General features: G+C 39.2%; 2 protein-coding genes across 5 annotated transcripts in view; both read left to right on the top strand.

Moving 5' to 3' along the window:
* The first annotated feature begins 1,939 nt into the window (after window positions 1-1,939).
* LOC126481810 (uncharacterized) lies at window positions 1,940-4,083 on the top strand. The gene is made up of 2 exons (XM_050105766.1): window positions 1,940-2,051; window positions 3,162-4,083. Exon 2 carries the CDS (start codon window positions 3,286-3,288, stop codon window positions 4,081-4,083), a length of 798 nt encoding a protein of 265 aa, XP_049961723.1. The 5' UTR covers window positions 1,940-2,051; window positions 3,162-3,285.
* Window positions 4,084-4,729: 646 nt separating this feature from the next.
* The window catches only part of LOC126482338 (thymidylate kinase), a 60,620-nt gene continuing 43,349 nt past the window's right edge, over window positions 4,730-22,000 (top strand). Inside the window, exons 1-3 of one of the 4 annotated variants that reach the window (XM_050106412.1) lie at window positions 4,730-5,032; window positions 10,922-11,025; window positions 11,988-12,124. In XM_050106412.1, coding sequence (XP_049962369.1) covers window positions 11,989-12,124 — 136 coding nt within the window. In that variant the 5' untranslated portion in view covers window positions 4,730-5,032; window positions 10,922-11,025; window position 11,988. Of the gene's footprint in view, window positions 5,033-5,442; window positions 5,588-10,921; window positions 11,026-11,987; window positions 12,125-22,000 lie in introns of those variants that run through there. The other 3 variants (XM_050106413.1, XM_050106411.1, XM_050106410.1) reach the window with 3 other exon arrangements.

Raw genomic sequence — 22,000 nt, 5'->3', positions numbered from 1 at the left:
TACGTCCACCCGGCCTCCTGCATGCCCACTATACGCCCTCGCTCAAAGTTCGTCATCTGCACATACGGTTCACGTCCATGCTGTCGCGGCATGCTACCAGTGTTAAAGACTGCGATGGAGCTCCGTATGCCACGGCAAACTCGCTGACACTGACGGCGGCGGTGCACAAATGCTGTGCAGCTAGCGCCATTCGACGGCCAACACCGCGGTTCCTGGTGTGTCCGCTGTGCCGTGCGTGTGATCATTGCTTGTACAGCCCTCTCGCAGTGTCCGGAGCAAGTATGGTGGGTCTGACACACCGGTGTCAATGTGTTCTTTTTTCCATTTCCAGGAGTGTATTATCCAAGGAGTTACAGCAAAAAGATATAATTTTTTAAATGGAACAATAGTTGTTTCTATCATGCACTGGAATCAGTAACACCAGCTGTGTATACATAATTTTAAATTACATTCCTATCACTTTTACTTTGGGAGCTACAACGCTATAGCAAGATTGCCAAATGGCTATTCACGATTCTAACTGCAAGTGGCACTACAAGTCGCAATATTGGATCTTCTAGTTTCAAATATTGAAAACAGACTTGTGAAAAATTCAAAATTCGCAGTATAAATAGTGACAGACATTGCTTGATCATAAGGTGACCAAAATCCTGTTCACGAGTAATGATTTCATACCGTGCTACGGGCTGCAATTTTTTGTCTTCCAGTTTGAAATTTTGATGACAGACTTGAGAAAAACCTGAAACGTGTTATATGGAGTTTGACAGCTGTCGGAATATCGTAAGGTCGCCAAATACCTGTTCACGAATACCGCACTATAGATCACAATATCAGATGTTTTAGTCTGAAATCTTGAAAATATAGGAGTGAAACATCCAAAATTCGCAGTATATATTTGACAGCCATTGGTCGATCATAAGGTAGCCAAATGCCTATTCTCGGGTATTACTGCAAACCGTGCGGCAGGCCACAGTTTCGAAATATTGAAGATGGTGATAACTGGAATGTGTTGTAATAGTTTGTCGACGATCTGATGACCTTAAGGCAGCCAAATGTCTCGACACGAGCATTAATGGGTGCCACACTGCAGGCTGAATTTGAAAATACACTCATGAGGTAATTTGAATTTGCTGTCAGGTTTGGACAGTGATCGGATGGTTTTAAGGTAGCCGAATGCGTCGCCATCTTCATGAATGGTTGCCGCTCAAAATTTTAATATAGATATATATTTGCGAGGTGTTATGACGTTTATGTTATGTATAGACCCACTTGTAAATAACACTTATCAAACGTGTAGCGAATTTCGATCAAACAAAATAAATCATAATAAGCTACTGCATTTTTAGAGATCGCAGTGAGTGATGTCCCATTCTGGAGGCACTAAACCAATCGGTTCAACTCGTGTTCAGTCGGCACGACGACGATAACTCCTACCAACCTGTCATCGATAGCGGCGACCGCCGCGTACCGCGTGAACACAAATCGATTTAGTAAAGACACAATGTTAGACTGTGGTAAAGATCTAACTCGTGTTGACTCGAAATCCCGTTAGTCCGAGTTAAGGTCGGGACACACACGTCCGGGCCGTGTCAGGGCCGAGCGTCGGACGAGTGACGGCCGTACTCCGGTCCGTTCCTGCAGGGGCCACACATGACCGGGGCACGTCCGTGTCTCTGTTGTTCCTTGTAGTGACTCGGACGCGGTGAGCTGTGTTTCTGTTTGTGAAAGCTGTAAAACATGTTCACTAATTTTCGTAATGGTGAATTAGGACTTATAGCACTTGCTTTAGACGAAGAGGAAAACGAACGAAGGCAAACAAGAAGAAGAAAATTATGGATCCACAGTGCCTGGAAAACAAGACCAGTACAGGGAGAGTTTCGAACGCTATTTTCTCACCTAGTAGATGATGAGACTAAGTTTTATGAATATTTCAGGATGACGCAGTACACCTTCTGTGAACTTTTAAAGAAACTAGAACCAAGGCTGAGAAAAAATGACACGTTCTGGAGAGTATCAGTTTCACCCAAAGAACGACTGGCTGTTTTTTTACGGTAGGTTAAAGAAAAGTACACAGAACACAAATAAATAAGAAGTTTTAAGGACAGCATTTTTATTTTATTACTTTAGTAATTGAAAGATAAATGCATAAGTTAGTAAATAATACAGTTAAATTTCTACTACCCTAAGAAAAACAAATGAGGACTATTCAGTGAATTAGTTTCTGAAGCTGATGAGGATGCAGGGGAACTTGGAGGATGATGGCTTTGGTTATTTATATACGAATTGTGCGAATCCCTTTGCAGGTCCGAAAGCTGCTGTGTAGGTTCTGTTGACTCGTTTCCCACAGGTGAAGGATATGGTGTTGAAACAGATTTTGCTGAGAAATTGGAGGATGATGGAGTGAATTGATGGACTGATACGTCATTCATGAGTTGCTTCAGTTCAAAGTCTTGTACAATTGAAAAAATCCTACTTTTAGCTTGATGAAACAGTAGTGGATGCAATGATTTTAGGGCTGGTGCTATACCAGCCAAAAAAGCATCAACTGGGTTTTGTATATCTCTCTGTTTTTCAGCCATGAGCTGGCTTGATGCAGATTCTTGTGGTTTAACCTCACGCTGAAATTTTCGTTTCAGTGGTGGTTTCATAAACGTGTTCTTCTTTGAAGTGACGGACGAATGAGCTGAGGGCGTCTGGGAATGCCGAGTGCGCTCTATCAAATTCTCTGTTTCACTATCCTGGGTTTTAATGATCCATTCTTCATCTGCAATGTCTTCTTGTGTAGACACTTTTTCGTTTTCAACAATCGACTGCTCCTCTTGGGAATCTGTATTTGATTCTTGTTTATGCTCATTATTGTCTTGCGTGTAAGGAACATTGGAAACTGTTTCTTGTTCTACCATGTAAGGTAGCAGGAACGTTAAGAGATCTTCATACTTGTATTTATGTTGATGAACAGCAGCTTGTCCTGAAACAGTTTTCCTTTTCTGCAAGGTCTTCCTTAGTTGGTCACGAACAGATGCCCATTTTTTTTGCATTCCTCTATTCCACCTGTAGCAAAAATATTTTAAATCGCGTATTTATATTACAATGTTTAAAATGCTGCAAATATTTTATAGATTATACAGTATTTCTCATCTTATACATTCAATTTTTTTCAGGTTCCTTGCTACAGGAGATTCCTTTAAAACTATTTCCTTCAGCTACAGGTTGGGAAAATCCACAGTTGCAGCTATCGTCCATGACACCTCTAGAACAGTTATCGATTTATTGTTAGAAGAGGTGATGCCTGTGCCGAATGAAGAAAAATGGAATGCTATAGCTGAGGAGTTTTGGACAAAATGGCAGTTTCCAAACTGCATTGGATCTTTAGATGGAAAGCACGTAACAATACAGGCTCCAAACAACTCAGGAAGTCTCTATTGGAATTACAAAAAAACATATTCCATTGTGCTTCTTGCTCTGGTTGACCCATGTTATAATTTTATTGCAATAGACGTGGGAGCGTACGGAAAAAACTCTGATGGAGGCATTCTAGTAAATTCAAATCTTGGAAAGTCATTGGAAAACAATACGCTTAGCGTCCCAAAGAGTAAAACTTTACCCGGAACTGATGTTGAACTTCCAATGGTAATTGTAGGCGATGAAGCTTTCCCTCTCAAAACATACTTGATGCGACCATATCCTGGCAGGAACTTAACAAATGACAAGGCTATATTTAATTATCGTTTGAGTCGGGCAAGAAGAATATCCGAAAATGCATTCGGTATATTGCAACAGAAATTTCGAATATTTAGAAGAATCCTTCAGGGAGATCCTAATAACCTTACAATGATTGTGACGGCTGCGTGTGTACTGTACAACTTTATTCGAAAAATGGAAGGTTATAGGGTGCCCGAACAGAGGATGGATCAAACGGAAACTGATGAGGGATCCGGAAGTTCATCAAATCTTCGAAACCTACCTCGAATTCGTGGGAGATCAACAGATGCTGCATTTGCTGTACGAGAACAACTCAAAAAATTCCTGAACTCTCCACAAGGGACTGTGGAATGGCAAGAACATGTCGCCTTGGCGATATAACGATGACATAAACCAAACATCTGTTTGTAAAATAAAAAGTAAATAAATATCTTTCGGGTATTAAAACTTGTATAGTTTTTATCTTACCTTTGGCTTGTAGATCTGTTGCAATTGTCTTCCAAGCTCTGTCTTTGTACTCGATATTCCTGTAGTTTTCACTTCCCTGATCGTAAAGAACAGGAAACTTACGAACTTCCTCTATTAGTCGTTCCACATCCATGTTTTGTACACAGAACAGTATTGCGCAGTTGCACAGCTCACAAGACAACCCCACCACACGGCGAATCCCGCCCGGCCCGGCCCCGGCCCGTTGACGTTCCCCGTGCACAGCCCGGTCAAGTGGGGCCCGCTGCATTTGTTTTAATGTTGTATTTCGTAGTCCGGGTGACGGCCGATACTCGGACGTGTCTCGGCACGGACACGGTCATGACATGTGTGTCTCGACCTTTAATGCTGTTTGATAACTCGCTTTGACCCATGGCATGACAGGTGGCAAAAAAGTGCAGCACACATTCACCAGTGGTAAAGAGCGCAGTTAATTACATTCCATTTATTTTGCTAAGACATGATTGGAGAAAATATGCTACATATGTATGTAACTATGGATATTACCTTATGTAGCCTTAAAGCTATCTTATGGGCTAATAAATAAAAAAGTAAATAAGATTTGAGAACCTACATTTTAGCTAGTTCAAGTTTACCGCCAACTTGACAGCTCAGTGCCGACACCTGAACTAAAATTTGGCTTTAGTCAGACTGGCGTGTGTTTGTTTACAGTTGAGTTTCACACTACAAGAGCGCAACATGAAACCGACGAGATCTGAACGGATTATGTGAACTTGATCATCCTTAGCAGGTCAAGTGTAAGAAGTCACATTTTCGTAATTTGCAAATAATGCCACTTTCGAACCGTTACTTTTTGAATGTAGAGAGCACACGATTTCAGCAAGTAAGTTTACCTAAGTTATATGCAGTATTGGAAAGGTACTGTTATGGATTAACAATCACATATATATTTGTATTACTGTGGAATAACAATTCTTTATACATCCGTAAGCCGTACAACACTTTAAGGCAGTTTTACGAGTCTGAAAACAGTCAAGCGTCGGTGAATTGAAACTGCGTTTCCTAATATCAGCTAAAGATAATGAACGAGCAGTAATCATACCAACAAAAAATTTTACCTGTGTAATCATGTTACACCAAGTACCCACAGTGAAATCAACAGAAGCAATTTAGTTGATATGTTAGGAATTACCGGGTCGACGATACCTTGTAGTAACTATGCCTCAGCAACACTTAACCCGGTGGTTTTGTCGCCGAAAGCTGAAAACAGCCAAAATAAGGAAACCACATATGTCAGGCACATTCACTTGTGGGACATGGGCAGAATGCTAATTGCACCACTGTGGTTTGTTGATCTAATATCCTAACTGTTTATCCTGATGCGAGATGAACTCAAAAGACCTTCCGTCCATGAGTACTGGTTCGTGAAATTTTCTAAGTTAGTATCCATGTTACTTTTTTATTTATCCATCATCTATCATTGTGCATACGATCAGTGATGTCACAGTTTGTTCAAGAGATGCCTGCATACAGTACAGGCCTTCTTGCTTGATAGGAAATCTATTAACTACGTTTTAAATATAAATAACTTACAGCCTGTACAACATATTAATAACATTAAAATATAGGTAAGTAGCTAAATGATAATTATTAATGGTAGCCTACTGTACTGTACAGTACACACAAATCAATACCAATATTATTAACAGTTGGAGTTACAGCAGTGGTAAGGGAAAAGAATGATTTTATCACATGTTCAAAATCGTCTCTTGCATAAAATAAATTTTTCATAAACCAAATATGTGACACAGTGCGTGCTTGCCTTGGTGGCATGTTGAATAATTGTATCCCTGCATGTGTGAGGTGTTTGTCATGGTCATGTATAGACTATTCTTGTTTGTGCTTCTGCACCCAACAAATAAGTATGCAAAGGGATGTAACAGTTGCTAAGTAGACACACTTTACACTGTCAATAAATTTCCTCACAGTAGTAATCCATAGGTTAGATGGTTGTGAAAACTGGAATAAGAGTTGGAAAATAGCATTTAAATTGCACAACTTCTGTCAACTGCACAACCTGCAGCTTGCAACAAGCTTGGTTAGGAAAAATGTGGTTTGGGGTAATTTTGTGTATGCAGGGTGTAAAAACAAGTATGATCAAACTTTCTGGAAACATTTCTCACAAATAGAGCGATAAAATATGTTATATGGATGTTGGTCTGGAACTGGTTTATTTCCATGTTGGAGCCCAGTTTCTACAACCCTTCAACACATTAATCATCAACTTTGAAAGAAAACTTCATTCGTGAACAGCACATTTGTATAGCTGGTTCTCATTTAGTACTCTGCAGACAGTCATGTCACAAACATTACTTGTTGCAGATAATACACTGACACTACAGTTGTTGCCAACTGCACAAAGAAGTTCCTTCTTCAGTTGAGGTGTCCTCATCCTTCTTGGCCTCCTCCAGCCGGGGGGGCTTATATGTTGCATACCCCTTACGACGACAATAAATTGCTCCAACATTTCACCTGTCAGGACACTGTCATTCTAAAAATCTGTCTTGATACTAATGTAGAGTGGCATAGCCATTACCATGTGCTAATCCATACAGCAATTAGGCTTCCGCCAACTCCGGATTCAAGTACACTTCCATTGCACTGTTCCGGGAACCACGTCCATGATTAACATCAAACAGGCGATGGATACTATGTAAATGATGCTAGTAGAGCAATTAAGTTAGTCACCTGTAGACACAAACAATGAAGTGAGTCACATGTCAACATTACCTTCATTTAAATGGAGTAACAAGCTTTAGCAGTGAACTTGAGAATTACAACATCCTATACATTCTAACCAAACATAACCAAGAGGGTATTTTGAACATTTCATGTGAGAAAACGTTTCATGTAAAGGTGGTATGTTCAGTTTTTGTGTGTTACTCATGATTATGAAGAGAAATAGAAAACAAGCTCCAACATGGAAATAAAGCATGCTAGACTCGGATCCATATACTAAATTTTATTCTTCTATGTGTCAGAAATGTTTCCTGAATGTTTTGCCGCACCTTTTTTTTACACCCAGTACATACCAGGTGATTATTATTAAAGTGCAGCTACTTATCGAGGTCCAGTGTGGGCTCTAATCTGCTGCTGCACAGTATCTCGATGTTACCGGTGTTTTTATGGAACTCAATGTGTAAGTAGTGGTTTACAATAAAACTGACATTATGAAACTTCCTGGCAGATTAAGACTGTGTGCCGGACCGAGACTCTTTGCCTTTCGCGGGCAAGTGCTCTATCATCTGAGCTACCCAAGCACGACTCGCACCCCGTCCTCACAGCTTCATTTCTGTCAGTCCCAAGTTCGAGTCTCGGTCCGGCACACAGTTTTAATCTGCCAGGAAGTTTCATATCAGCGCACACTCCTCTGCAGAGTGAAAATCACATTCTGGAAACTGACATTATGCTTTATGTGGAAAAATTTCTATATGCATTTCTTGAATTCACAGCACTGATTTGCACCTATTGGCCAAAATTGGAACAATTTTTTTTCCAGTGTAAATTGGTTCCACATTAACACCTTAGAAAATCTACCAAGTTTCACTGCCATATGATAATTGCAGTCCACACTGGACCTTTGTGAGTAGCTCCACATTAATTATAAGGACCTGGCAGTTTTTGTTAGTTATCCATGTTAGTTTTGGCTCAAGATGAATGGTAAGATGGTAAGGCAATTAGTTGCACTACCATCATTGTCATTATTGCTCAGCGTATACAGAACATTTACAATTTTAGAATGATTGATTTCCACAGAACATGTGTAAGAAATTTTAAAGAGTTTCTTCACCCTCCACCCCCACTTTTTTTTTTTCTTTTTTTAGTGCTTCTGAGTGTGTTCCACCATTAACAAAATTTGCATGATCTGCATAGAGTACAAAGACCTGCAAGGTGTAGTAATAGGCAGGTCATTATGTCAACTATGAATTGCAAAAGCCCTCGCTCGGAACCATGTGGAACTTCTTGTGTAAGTCGTAGAAAGTTTGAATTCCCATCATTAAAGTGTAATGTCCGTAACTTAGATAAGATTTAATCAAATGCAGCTCTGTGGCTTTATAGCCATAGCAGTAGAGCTGTTTTAATACCATTATATGACTGCCAGAATAAAAAGCTTTACCAAGGTTCAATAAAGTAAAATTTACACACAGTTTGAATTCAAATGAAGAAACAGTACTTTCAACTCCTTTTGTAGCTGTGAAGCCAGGTTGGAATCCCCACAAAGAGTGACTAAGAAGGTTGTGTACTAATAAATATATGAATAATTTGAGCATACATTCATCACACTACTATTTTTGACACAGTCATTATTAAGGAAGTTGGACAACAATTATTTGAGCATGATTTGTTGACTTTTAAGTAGAAGTGGAGCCAGGGTAATTAAAAAAAAAAAATCCTGATTTTTGAGCAGCTTAATTTTGGAGTTACCTTTTGTGATGTTATTTATTCATCAACAACTTGTTATGTACATGATACAGGTTTTGGTTTGTATACAATGATACAATTTTGCATTAAAATTAGTCATAACAGTTGAAGGGTCAAGGCAAAGAATGAGTAAAGTCCAGTTTTATAAATTTTACAGAAGATTAATATTTCTGTTTAAATCTTTCCTTGATCTTGCAATTCTGTAACATTTGTGCTTATTTTGGAAAATCAGAAACCTTAAGTAATATTGTAAATATATAAACATATTATATGAATATAATAGAGGGAAACATTCCACATGGGAAAAATATATCTAAAAATAAAGATGCTGTTACTTACCAAACTAAAGCGTTGGTATGTTGATAGGAGACAATAAAAAACACACACACAAATTTCTAGCTTTCGCAACCGAAGGTTGCTTCGTCAGGAAAGAGGTAAGGAGAGGGAAAGACAAAAGGATGTGGGTTTTAAGGGAGAGGGAAAGGAGTCATTCCAATCCCGGGAGCGAAAGACTGTATGCTTGTGTCCGAATATCTGCGGATGGATGGATGGATATGTGTGTGTGTGTGTGTGTGTGTGTGTGTGTGTGTGTGTGTCCCTGTCCCTTAAAACCCACATCCTTTCGTCTTTCCCTCTCCTTCCTTCTTTCCTGACGATGCACCCTTGGGTTGCGAAAGCTTGAACTTTGTGTGTGTGTTTGTGTGTTATTTATTGTCTCCTATCAACATACCAACACTTTCATTTGGTAAGTAACAGCATCTTTATTTTTAGATATATAACTATATTAGTGCATATTTGGACAAACTTTTGATGCTAGATGTTAAGAAGTTGAGTAAGAGAAACTTGTTCAATGAAAGAAGGGGCTGAGTCCATGAATTCAAAGTAGCATAAACATTGCATTTTCCTTTTTTGCTTGAAATATCCATCAGATTATATTTAAAAACAAGTACAAGACTGCCTATTCTGAGAACTTCAAGCAATAGGAAGACTGTCATGATATTCCTGTGCTTTTCACCCACAAAAGTAAAATAATTCTGAATTTGAAACGGTGTCATAGTAAAAAAAAAGGAGGAGGAAGAAGAAGATTGCAGGCAATATTAATAGTAAGACCAGGCATTTTGCAGATGATCCAGTTATCCATAATGGAGTACTATCTGAGAGAAGCTCCATAAATATTCAGACAATGTTGATAAGATTTCAGTGTGGTGCAGAGACTGGCAACTTGCTCTAAATGTTCAGAAATGTAAAACTTTGCACTTCATAAAATGAAAAAAGCTAGTTTCCTATGACTATATTATCAATGAGTTACCGTTGGAATCAACCAACTCATTCAAGTACCTGGGTGTTAACGCTTTGTATGGATATGGAATGGAATGATCTCATAGGTTCAGTTGTGGGTAAAGCAGGTGGTATACTTCAGTTTATTGGTAGAATACTGGGGAAGTGCCTTCAGTCTACAAAAGAGATTGCTTGCAAATCATTTGTGTGACCAATTCTAGAATATTGCTCAAGTCTGTTCGACCCCTACCAGATAGTACTAACAGGGCATATTGAACATACAGAGAAAGACAGCACATGGTCACAGGTTTGTTTAATCCATGGGAGAGCATCACAGAGATACAAAGCAACTGACTTGGCAGACTCTTGAAGACAGATGTAAACTATCCCTAGAAAGTCAGTTAATCAAGTTTCAAGAACCAGCTTTAATTGATTACTGTAGGGATTGTCAACACCCCCTACATGTCACTCACAGAGGGATCTTGGGGATAAGATTAGAATAATTACTGCATGCATAGAGGCATTCAGATAATCATTCTTCTTGCACCCCATATGTGAATGGAACAGGAAGAGACACTCATAATAGGTACAATGGGACGTACCTTCTGCTGTGCACCTCATGGTGGTTTTCAGAGTATAGATGTAGAGGAGTGCAGAATCGACAAACGAAGTTGCACTGTTGGAGTCCTGTAGAGCACCAGGGCACTAATGAGACATCATTCAGTTGACAGACATTTATTTCCAGAAGTTCTACAATTACTCCTATCTTCTTCCCAGTGCTTTCCAGCAGTGGCTGTGCTGAGCTCCCATTGTACAAAGGTGCATGGTAACACATCAGCAACTGGTGAGTAATCTGCCAGTGTTGGTTCTAGCATTTTCTGAGGTCAGTGCCATAGCCTCTTCATAGAAGGGTCCAGTTGCCATCACATTGCTACAGCCTGATGTGGCTGTGGAGATCTGTCAGAGCCTCGGTGCTCTCACTGAATGAAACTGTGCTTAAACTCTGTTCCAGAAATCTGCATGCCCCCATTGTTGATTGTCGACACGGCATGTAGGCAGAGAAGACCCGATAGTGATGTGAAAGGCAGCCCAAGAGGTGGTCTCAGGATACAGCAGGTAAAGCAATACTTTTACTACCAAGGAATGGCGACACAGGCACCCTGTTCCCCAGCTTGAACAGCTCACAGTTGCAGATCAGTGCTTCATTAATAGAAGATTGGCCTGCCCTTCACCTTCAGTCATTCACAGTGTTCTTGACTGACCTAATATTAACTTCAGAGCATTCCTTCATGCAAAGTTTGCAGCCCGGAAGGCACTCTTGTGTCATTCCTCGGTGAAGTTACTACATTTAGCACTGTTACAGAAGAATGTTGTGTATGCTCTGCACTGTCGTCTAAGTGCCAAATCAAGTGTTCTGACATTCTCTGTTGTACAATATGAGGCAATAACTTCCCTATCATTTTGTATTCTTGTCTTCCAAATGTTGACATTGGTTACACCATTAGCATTGCCCAGGTCAGTTCCAACAAAGTTTTATTCCTGCCCTTAATTACTATTCTGCTGTGCAATAAATAGAGGAGTATTTTGGACATAGATATCTGTGTCAGTTGAGACTTAGACAATGTATATAAGTGGCATGACAGTTATAGTAACAAATTAGAAATTGTTTGTGTCATATCAAAGAAAAAATTGCCTGTACAAGGTATTAGCAGCCATAGTGCACTTAATTGTTTGGTCTTGCACAGTATCCATTTTTCTTTCTGTAGTTTTCTGTTATTTCTGAGTAGGCTTTCCCACTGCTGTGGACACATGTCAGATCCTGATCATAGATACCTCAGTTGTAGAAGCCCTGGAATTTTGATTCTCTTAGGGGTTAAGATTTTTTTTTTAAAATTGCTCTTTCCATGCAATTATTAAAAGATTTAAGTTGGAATAATTGAAAATCGCCTTTGTATCTTGGTTTTCAATTATTAATTGTGGTGTTTTGTAAAATCCCTTTTTTTCTTTTCTCTCTCTCTCTCTCTCTCTCTCTCTCTTTTTTAAGAATGATTTTCAAATGTGGTCCACCTGTCTTCCAGAATGACTAGTATTACAAAGAGAGGTGCCCTAATAGTATTTGAAGGATGTGATAGATCTGGAAAAACTACCCAGTGCAAGAAACTTGTTGAGAACCTAAGAAATAAGGGCATTACTACAGAATTTCTGTGTTTTCCTGGTAAGTGATTAAATTGCTATAATATTTTTAGCCTTATTAACATAAAAAATGAAAGTATTATCCTTAATTGTTTGCTATGTTGTTTTTCACTGTTTAAGTGGTTAGTAGCGTAAAGACATATATTAACAACAGATCTAAAAAGTTAAAGCTTTTATGAAGAATATACCAAAACCAGATTGATGAAATTCATCTGTACTCCATACCTGGGAAATGATTAAATGCTATTGACTCTTTAATGCTTAATGTGGGAAGCAAGTATGGTTTTCCCTACCTCACTTGTGTATATGGTAGTAAAATCGGTCTGTGCTGCTGAATGGTTTTGATTGTGTAAGCAAGCCCACCCTCACGCCATCCCTAACCAGTGCTCCCATGTGATGTCACTTCCATTGTGCAATCACTCTGAAATAAAAATAGTTGCATACGTAATAGCCTTACTGTGACTGTGATTTAATGTAATGAAAAGCTGATGTAAATTTATTTGGAGTTTTACGTGTTAATGAGTGGCAGGAAATGAAGCTAGAAAGTCCAAAATTTCAGAGAAACATATAATTTTACATACAGCATGCTTTTGCTACCTCAAATGTAGTGAAGTCTGCGAATGAGCCCATTAGGACTATGCAAAGTACTTAGTGGCGTGAATTTGCCTTTCTTTGTGCCCATATGTCTTTCATTCTTTTGCTGTGGGCTTCTTTTCTTTCTTGAGACCATGTTGTTCCAGTCTTCTTCCTTGGTTTCTCCTCTTGGTCAACTTGCCACTTGTGAATTTTGAATCTGAAGAGTTCCCTGTTTTGGATATCCTCTGGTGTAATTCCTGCTAGTTTCAGATATGTTTTGATTTTGCCAATCCATTTCATTGGGTCTGTTTTAGATTTGCTCCTGTTTTCATAGAATTCAACTATTTGCTTTGTAAATCTGCCCAGATTCATTTTTTTTATGTGTCTATAAAATCTTAATCTGTGTTTTCTAGTGTCACTGTGAATATTAGAGTATTGTTTGATTTCCTGTTTGCCTCTGAGCCAATACTGTCCATCTACAAGTTTTGGGCCTAAATTTTTTCTTATGATCTTCCGTTCCTTTTTCTGAATGTTTTCTTTGTCTGTTTTCCTGTTTAAAATTAGTGTCTCTGATCCATATAGGCATTCTGGTTTTATGACGGTATTGTAATATCGTAGTTTTGTGTGCTTAATAGTTATCATTGCATTACCATTTAGGATTTTGCAGTGACCAATTAATTTCCAACTGGTGGGGGATCTTCTCCTGAATGAAATCAATATAAATTGTCATCCTTTTCTGCAAATAAAACAAATAGAAATTTTGAAAGATTTTATATGATCTCCAGAGTGCTCTGAAAAGATAATTTAAATGTGCTACAACACACTAGAATAAAAAAATCTGTAATTGAACCCAAGAAGTGTGTGTGTGTGTGTGTGTGTGTGTGTGTGTGTGTGTGTGTGTGTGTGTGTTTTACAGACTTTTTTTATTCTAATGGTTACATATATCTTGGGATCAATTACAGATTTTTTTATTCTAATGTGTTGTAGCACATTTAAATTATCTTTTCAGAGCACTCTGGAGATCATATAAAATCTTTCAAAATTTCTATTTGTTTTATTTGGCAGAAAAGGATGACAATTTATATTGATTTCATTCAGGAAAAGATCCCCTACCAGTTGGAAATTAATTTTGTCACTGCAAAATCCTAAATGGTAATGCAATGATAACTCTTAATAATCAGGTCGGATATGGTTACTAGAGACAGTTGCATGTAATAGCTCTTCACAGCAGTGTATTCCCTAAGCTGGTTGTGCCTGTGAAATCTCCCCCTTGGATCACTAGAGGAGGAGTTGAATCTTTGGCTTGATGTAGTCATGTAGTCTGTCTGTCTGTTTGCACTCTGCCTCAGATTTATGCAATGTTGTCAAATGTTGAATTTCTATTAACTGTTTTCTGTAATGTAGTCTGTGTCAGATAAAGCATGACAAGTTGAGTATTTTCCACGTGAAGAAATAATTTAGGTTAGTTTTGCAGTTGCTGAAATTCACTTTAGGGCAGGCAGTAATGATTGAACTTTGACAGTGGCAATTTACCAACCAAATTTTCGGACGCAAAGAAACTGTGTGTTTCGAGCTCTGAAAGACAATTTTTAGGAAGAAATTTAATGTTATTTCAGTTTTGTAACCAATATGGTGATTCTGCAGGACTTCTTTATTATGAACGTGAATGAATTATTTTCAGAATATAATCAGTGTTACTTAAAAAAGTGTTAAAACATTTGGTAGAAATTTTTGCTCCCTTCTTTTAAAGAACTTATGTTACAGAGCTGCTGCACTGCAGAATTGCAGTTTTTGGGCTGGACACCTGAAAGGAGCATACAACAAGACATATGATGACACTGTTCTTTCCAGTATTTTTCAAGTGTCAGTACTCTATTATCTTGGCCCAGAAACTTTGAAGGCCCACATGCATGCATCTGAACAATGTGCACTAGGCAGAGCTGCTACACCTATGACTACACATGCATCACTATGCTGTAGCACTTGTCTCGCTTTGCCACAATGCCCTGCGCCTCTCACTGAGCAATTAGTGCTCCCAGCAGTACTATAACATCTGCTCAATGATGGCTGCACTGTGGTCCTACTTTCATCTACATCTACATTTATACTCTACAGGCCACCCAACGGTTTGTGGCGGAGGGCACCTTATATGCCACTGTAATTACCTCCCTTTCCTGTTCCAGTCGTGTATGGTTCGCAGGAAGAACGACTGCCGGAAAGCCTCTGTGCACGCTCGAATCTCTCTAATTTTACATTCGTGATCTCCTCAGGAGGTGTAAGTAGGGGGAAGCAATATATTCAATACCTCATCCAGAAACACACCCTCTCAAAGAAACCTGGACAGCAAGCTACACCTCGATACAGAGTGCCTCTCTTGCAGAGTCTGCCACTTGAGTTTGCTAAACATCTCTGTAACGCTATCATGCTTACCAAATAACCCTGTGATGAAATGCGCTGCTCTTCTTTGGATCTTCTCTATCTCCTCTGTCAACCCGACCTGGTACAGGTCCCACACTGATGAGTAATGCTCAATGATTCTTTCACTGTTATATTCACCTCACAGTCATATTGCTAACCGCAATGCACCATTATTCTGTGGTTTCCTTTTCACTACATCTTGGTTTCTCTCATGCATCACTCGCTGCCCTTTGTTGTTGTGCCTTCTCCGCTGTTCGCTTTCCTCATTATTGTCTTCTGTCCATACTCAATGTTCTGCTGTCGACAGACCCCGAACAGAATGGCTAGCATTACCTAGTTTATTGTTTATTGAGTCATTCTCGATGTTCTGTCAAATCCTGGCCATAATGATTGGTGAAGAGGTAAAAGATTAGCAGCTTAACGTGGATGCAAATCTTGTAAAGCTCTTGGAATAGCCTAACAACAGCAACAGCTGCTGTCGCAGCAGCAATTACAAGAAGTTTCAATAGCAGCAGCAGCCAAATGAATTGCTCCATCAAGAAATTCAGCTTCTGGAGGATCAACTACAGATTCAGGGTCAATCCAGGCAGTGGTCAATTTCCAGGCGGGGAGTGCTCACCTGCTTTTCTGCCATTTAAAAAGGCCAGAGAGTATTGGAACACACATTTACAATGGCTGAAGCATCACTTCTTCACCTTTCAGGTCACTAATGACGCACTCCAACGGTCACTCGTTCTGTTTGGCTTCTCTGGAGACTTTTTGTTTTTACTTAAGAATTTGGCTCCTCTGTCAAATCCTGTCACCCTCACATTTGAGAAATGTGCACATTACCGTTGAATTATTATTTGCAATGACTCTGTGTGGTCACATTGTGGCTCGAATTTCATTTATACTGTTACTCCATAAGCAACGCAGTCAGTCATATTGCACCTGGGTCACTGATTCACAAGGGTTGAGTCACCGTTGGGATTTTGCTGGCTTTTAAAACTCCTATGTTGACTCTTTAATTTGGTATGTAGTGGTCCAGTTAGCTGCCGATTGGGGCTGCACGCCAGCCCTTACATGAGACAACCAACCGGTAGATGATACCTTGGCAGCTGCACACTCTTTCAGAATTGCATAAGTAGTAAGCGAATGCATCAAGGCACGACCATAAATAGCAGTGGTCCAGGTGCTGCATCGTGCCCCGGGATTGTGAAATCCTTGTAAACTTCTTCTTAGAGTGCAGTGGCGTGATTTCATAAAATTCAGGTGTGTCAGTGGTGTCTGAACAGCCTGTCATGCACTGTTGGTGTGGGTAGCGGGGTCTTCCATCTTGCCCAGACTGCTTCTTATGCGGGCATATTGTCTGGATTGCTGGGTGCACTGCACCCATCTTGTAAAAGGCTGACATCTCCGAACAGTCTGCTGTAAGCCATGAGGACAGGGCCAGCTCCCAACAATTGTCAAGAAATGGTATATGAACTTTAGGCAAATAGCTCCCCCTGGCAGACCTTTTGCTCGCATGTTTCTTATAAACCTCACAGTTGCGAGCAAAGGTGTCCAGTTAGTTCACTCCTCCCTCGTCCACCCAACTTAGCCTCACCCTCCTATGTTGATAATGTATGGTGACAGTTCAGTTCCTCTCCAGGATCAGTTCACTTCCGCAGACTATAAGGAGGTCACATGGCCAATAATGCTGTCTGTTGTCAATAGTCACTTGGTGGGAAACATTTTCAGTCTGGATGCCTTCTCATTGTTTGGATTCTCCATCAATGACTAGGTTCAGGTCAGCTCTGACATGGTTCTCTTCCAGGAACTTGACGACCATTGTGCTGCTTTTTCCTATATTTTTCAATGTGGCCTGGACTTGCTGCAGACTTCCAGGCTCATATCTCCTTGCATCCAGATGCAGTGGCCTGTTTCTGCTGAGCAAAACCCATTCCGTCTCTTTATGGATGGTTGTTAAGCAGGAAATCTGTTGACTCCAGGAAGCTGAGGTGATTGAACTGCTTAATACAAGTGCTTGGGCCATGTCATTAGTATTTTATTTATTTATTTAATAAAATTGCAGCCAAATAGCCATACACCATTACTTTGCTTAACATTTTGCATTTTACATTTACGTTTTACATGTTTGCATATTCATTTATAGATTTCACTCTTTTACTGCACAGTTCTATGTGATATCATTGACAGGATTTGTAACACGGTTCATACAAACACGTTGTGGTTGGGTTGTGATAATTTTTGTTTTTGCAAATTAGATGATGAAAGCCGTGAATCTAGTTAAGAAATGTTGCAGTTCGAAGTTTGGTGCTGTCCATGAGCAGTTCATCATTGCTTCAGTACCATAGAACTCCGGCCATACTTTTTCTCATTTATCCTCCATGATCTTCAGTTGATTTGTGGAAGCCTTGGTGCGTGGCATCATATATCAAAGTTTGATGTCTTCACTTAGGAAAGTCTGTCTCACTAGCAGTTACACTAGTCTAGATCTTGTTGTCTTTGAGAGACCTATTGCTCTTTTTAGATAAATTGATTTTACTTTTTCTAGTGTTTCTAGATTTTTTTTCTCTCAGGTGGTCCCATTTAACATCAATCCCGTAGGCCATGATTGGCAAGATTTTTGCGTTGAATAATTTCATGGCCGTTTCTAGACTGAGTAGGCGGATGTTTTTGATGTCCTGTATTGCTGTTATTGCTTTGGCTGCACATTCTGTTGTATGTTTCGTGAAGCATTTGGCTGTTGGTTGCAATGTCACCCCTAGGTATTTAAAGTCTTATGAGATTTTTAATTTTTGTCCTCTGATGTTGATTTCCACATTCTGGGGTGTTTTGCCTCCTTTTCTGAAAATCATCATTTACGTTTTTGTTATGTTTATGTGTAGTTTGTGTTCACTGCACCGTTTATCTATTTTCTCAATTATTTTCTGCAGCTTCTGTATTTCTGTTGTTCCTACGGCTTTGTCATCAGCATATGCATATACGTACACATCGTCTTCATTTTCTCCAATTCGCAGTACTTCTTCAGTGGCAAGAATGTACAGCAAAGGGCTCATTGGGTCACCCTGTAAGAATCTGTTCGATTGCAAAATGAGGTTCGAAAAAGAGAGGTTGCCTGATATTGTGATTAAGTTGTATTCGAGGATTTGCTTGATTATTCTTACCCATATGCTGTCTTCTCCCATTCTGTTTTCCAGTTTTCGGACTATGAGATCTCTTTCCAGTAGGTCAAAGGCTTTGGTAAAGTCTATGGACACTGTGTAGAACATTTGTTTCTTTTGTAGCACTTGGTCAATGTTGTTTAGAAGAAGCCTGACTGCCGTAAGTGTTGATCTTCTAGGTCTGAAGCCCATTTGTCGTTCTGGGAAGTGACTGTCCACACAGGCTTTGATTTTTTGTGTAATTATCTTGAAAACATCTTGAACTGAGTATTTTCTAGGGCTATGCTTCTTTACTTGTTTGTGTCCGTTGGATCTTCTCTAGTTTTGTAGAGAACTTTTATTATCGAGTGTCTCCATTGGGTCGGAATTCTTCCAAGTTCCAGGCATTTGTTGAATAGCTTGATCCATATGTGTTGGAGAGCCTCTTTCGCATCTTGTATATGTTCATTATATATATTATCGGGTCCTGCTGCTTTCTTGTTCTTCAGTGTTTTTATTACTTCTTTTAAATCTTCTTCATTTAGAGATCCCCATACATTTTCTTTTTCCTCTTGGTCTTGCTGCTTTGTATGGGTCTTTCGCTGCTTCGTCCAAGTGTTCTTAGAACAATGTTCCTTTTGCTATAGCATTCAGCATCGAACCATATTTTTGCTGTCCTTGTTTTTGGGTTTTTTTTTTTTTTTAGGAGCTCTTCTATTTTGCCTATTGCTTTTTCAAGGTCTCCCTCCTCTATTAAAGTTTATGTTTGTGTTATTTGTTCTTGTTGGTTTGCTATTTTTTCTTTATCCATTTTTCTTTGTGTGATTTCGTGGGTCTTTCTTGCTGGTGGTGAGTTGACATTATTTATTTTTATCTTCATTGGAATGTGCTTTCATATAGGAGTGATGGAATCATGCCTCGAATACTTCCTTTTATTTCTCCTCTTGTTAATGTGATATCAATGGTGCTTTTCCCATTATGGCATATATACGTAGGTATTTGTGTATCGTTCAGTAGGGTAAAACCATCGTCTTCTGGGGTTTCAATGACTATTCTTGTTTTATAGTTATCCGTGTTTATTCTGCAGTTGAGATCGCCTGCAATAATGGTGGGTTTGCTGTCGCATTGTTTGATGAGTGTGATTAGTTCATCAATTATTTTTACTGCATTTGTATGGGTTGGAAATAGGCTGCAATTGTATTTATGTATGATGCTTCTACTAGCATACTGTTTTCTTGTTTCCTGCTTTCTTAGGTGGGGGTCATCCAGGATTTCAGTAGGATGGATATTCCTCCCATGGGTCGTCCTCTTTCTAGAATTGCAAGATCCGAGTTTTGCTGAATTTCTGTTGGCGTTGGATTAAGAGCCTTTTTTATTCCCTCTGTATTCCACAAGACAGCTTTTATTTCTTGTTCTTCTGGTTTTCTTCTTAGTTTAGTTGAGCTCTGCTCCCTCTTCTATTTATCTCCTTGGGAAATGAAATTGACGTACTTTTATGTTTTCAGGCCCGGAATTGTGGTTCTTGCGTGATTTGTAGATCTTCAAACAGAATGCCTACTTGAAAGCTTATTTATCGCCCAGTGCCTGCGCAGTTTTTCACATTCTAGTTGTCCCAATATTCTGTTCTTGTTGAGGTATTTCACTACTGTATCAGTTGTGGTGGTTCTCTTTTAAGTTACCGATATATAGCCTTGCTGTTGTTTCAGCTGCTTGCATTTCTTTGTCTTTTTTTGGACCCATTATGGTTTTATTATTAGTCTGGTTTCTTTCCCTGTACCAGCTCTGCCCTACTACAGTTCTCCAGAATGGTCCCTCTAGTTCATTACCGTATTTACTCGAATCTAGGCCGCACCTGAAAAATGAGACTCGAAATCAAGGGAAAAAAATTTTCCCGAATCTAAGTAGCACCTGAAATTTGAGACTCGAAATTCAAGGGGAGAGAAAAGTTTTAGGCCGCACCTCCAAATCGAAACAAAGTTGGTCCATTGTAATATGAGACACAATTTAGGTCGAATGAATGACGATACAGCTACAGTAGTTTGGTTCGAGTCGTAAGCTTAGCAGTTAAGCTATACCAGATAGCCATTGCTATGTGTCAGGCACTCCATCCATATTTGTACGGGTACCCTTCCTTTTTCACGTGCTTCGTCTGGTTTGAATTGATTATTTATTTCTCTTTGATATAGGTGTTTACGTCACTCTAAGCTAAAAATGCATTACTGTACTGTGTCGTGCATTGTTTGTCGCATTCTGTGTTTACGGCCTGTCGCCGCTCGCAGCATGGCTTGCTTTTGTGCATGCTACCGCCACTTACAATTAAAAAAAAAAAAAAGAGAGGAGTCGTCTCATTAGCGAAACAATGGCAAGAGACTGCTATTTGTTGTTACTTACACTGCTGCTTCCTTTGATAATGATCAACAAGAACCAAATAATAGAATGTGTATGATAGAAGATGTTGTGAATGAGAGTTTAGCGAAAAAAAAATTCCATTTGAAAATCTTTGCAGACACCTCTTTAGTACATTACATTCTGCACAGAAATTAGAGTCATCTTAGATTTAAAAATCTAGTCAATTGCTGTGCTTCATTTCTGACTGTATCACCATTAGGCATAAGAATAATATGAATATAAACATGACATGATATGTATATTCTTCCGCGTTTGCTGTTGTCTCACTCAAGTTTCGTAGTTTATTAGGCAGACAGGTATTAAATGAGATAGCAGCAAACACGAAAGAATACATGGCAAAATGTTTATATTTGTATTATTCTTATGGTGAAGAGAATACTGCATGTGATTCACAATTCATAAAAGTTCCTATTAGCAACCATCTCTTCTCACAGGTAGGAAAAAATTCAGAACGTAGAGTTGGCCACATTGACAAACATCCCAAACAGTCTTGCCAATCGGATTTTTGTAGTACATTGAAATGCTGCTACATTCGAAGATGAACAATATGGAATTTGTATTTACTTTGTTGGATAATGTATGAAAATGCAGTGGTCGAAACTCGGGGCGGAGAAAAAAAGCTCGTCTTCCACCTTTTTTTTTTTTTTTTTTTTTTTTTTTTTTTTTTTTTTTTTTTTTTTTTTTTTAGGTGCCAGTATTTATCTTTGTGCCTGCAAAGCATGCCTGTGTAGCGCTACATATATTAGACGGCAGAAGTTAGTTGTGGCGGCACCTACGAACATTTTTCAGAACTTCCGCTTACTTTGCACTCGATTCTAAGCCGCAGGCAGTTTTTTTTTATTACAAAAACCGGGAAAAACGTGCGGCTTAGATTCGAGTAAATATGGTGACCTGATTTTGGGTTTTATTATGTTGATCATGTGCATTGATTTGGACTTGGGGCTGATTTTGTTGCTGGAACAGAGGATTTCTGTTTATTGTTATCCCCTCTGGTTAAACTTTGTTGTTATACTTAGTTTGTATGTTGTTTCCATCAGTTTTGGTTTTCTCTGGTTCTAAGTGACTTTCCTTTTCTAGCGTTTTCTTTGTTTGCTCCTATATTAATATCCCTAGTTGGTCTTTTAGGAAATCGGCTATCTCCTCCATTTTATGCCTCAGTTCTCCCAGTTCTATGTTATTCTCGTATTTTTTTTTTTTTTTTGCTTTTTCCAGAGAGCTGCCCACTCCAAAGATGTCTCAACTGAAGTTCTTCGCAGACCCTGTAGGTGTCTCTTCTGTCTGCCTCTGTCCACTAAGTGGTGTTTCCTGTGTTTCTCCAGTACATGTCGCTAGGTGTCCAACAGTCCACTGTCCACTATGCGCTGTTTCCT

The sequence above is a fragment of the Schistocerca serialis genome, chromosome 5 (genome assembly GCF_023864345.2).
Source record: "Schistocerca serialis cubense isolate TAMUIC-IGC-003099 chromosome 5, iqSchSeri2.2, whole genome shotgun sequence".
Taxonomy (NCBI): Eukaryota; Metazoa; Arthropoda; class Insecta; order Orthoptera; family Acrididae; genus Schistocerca; species Schistocerca serialis.
This window is presented reverse-complemented; position numbering and strand designations above follow the sequence as displayed.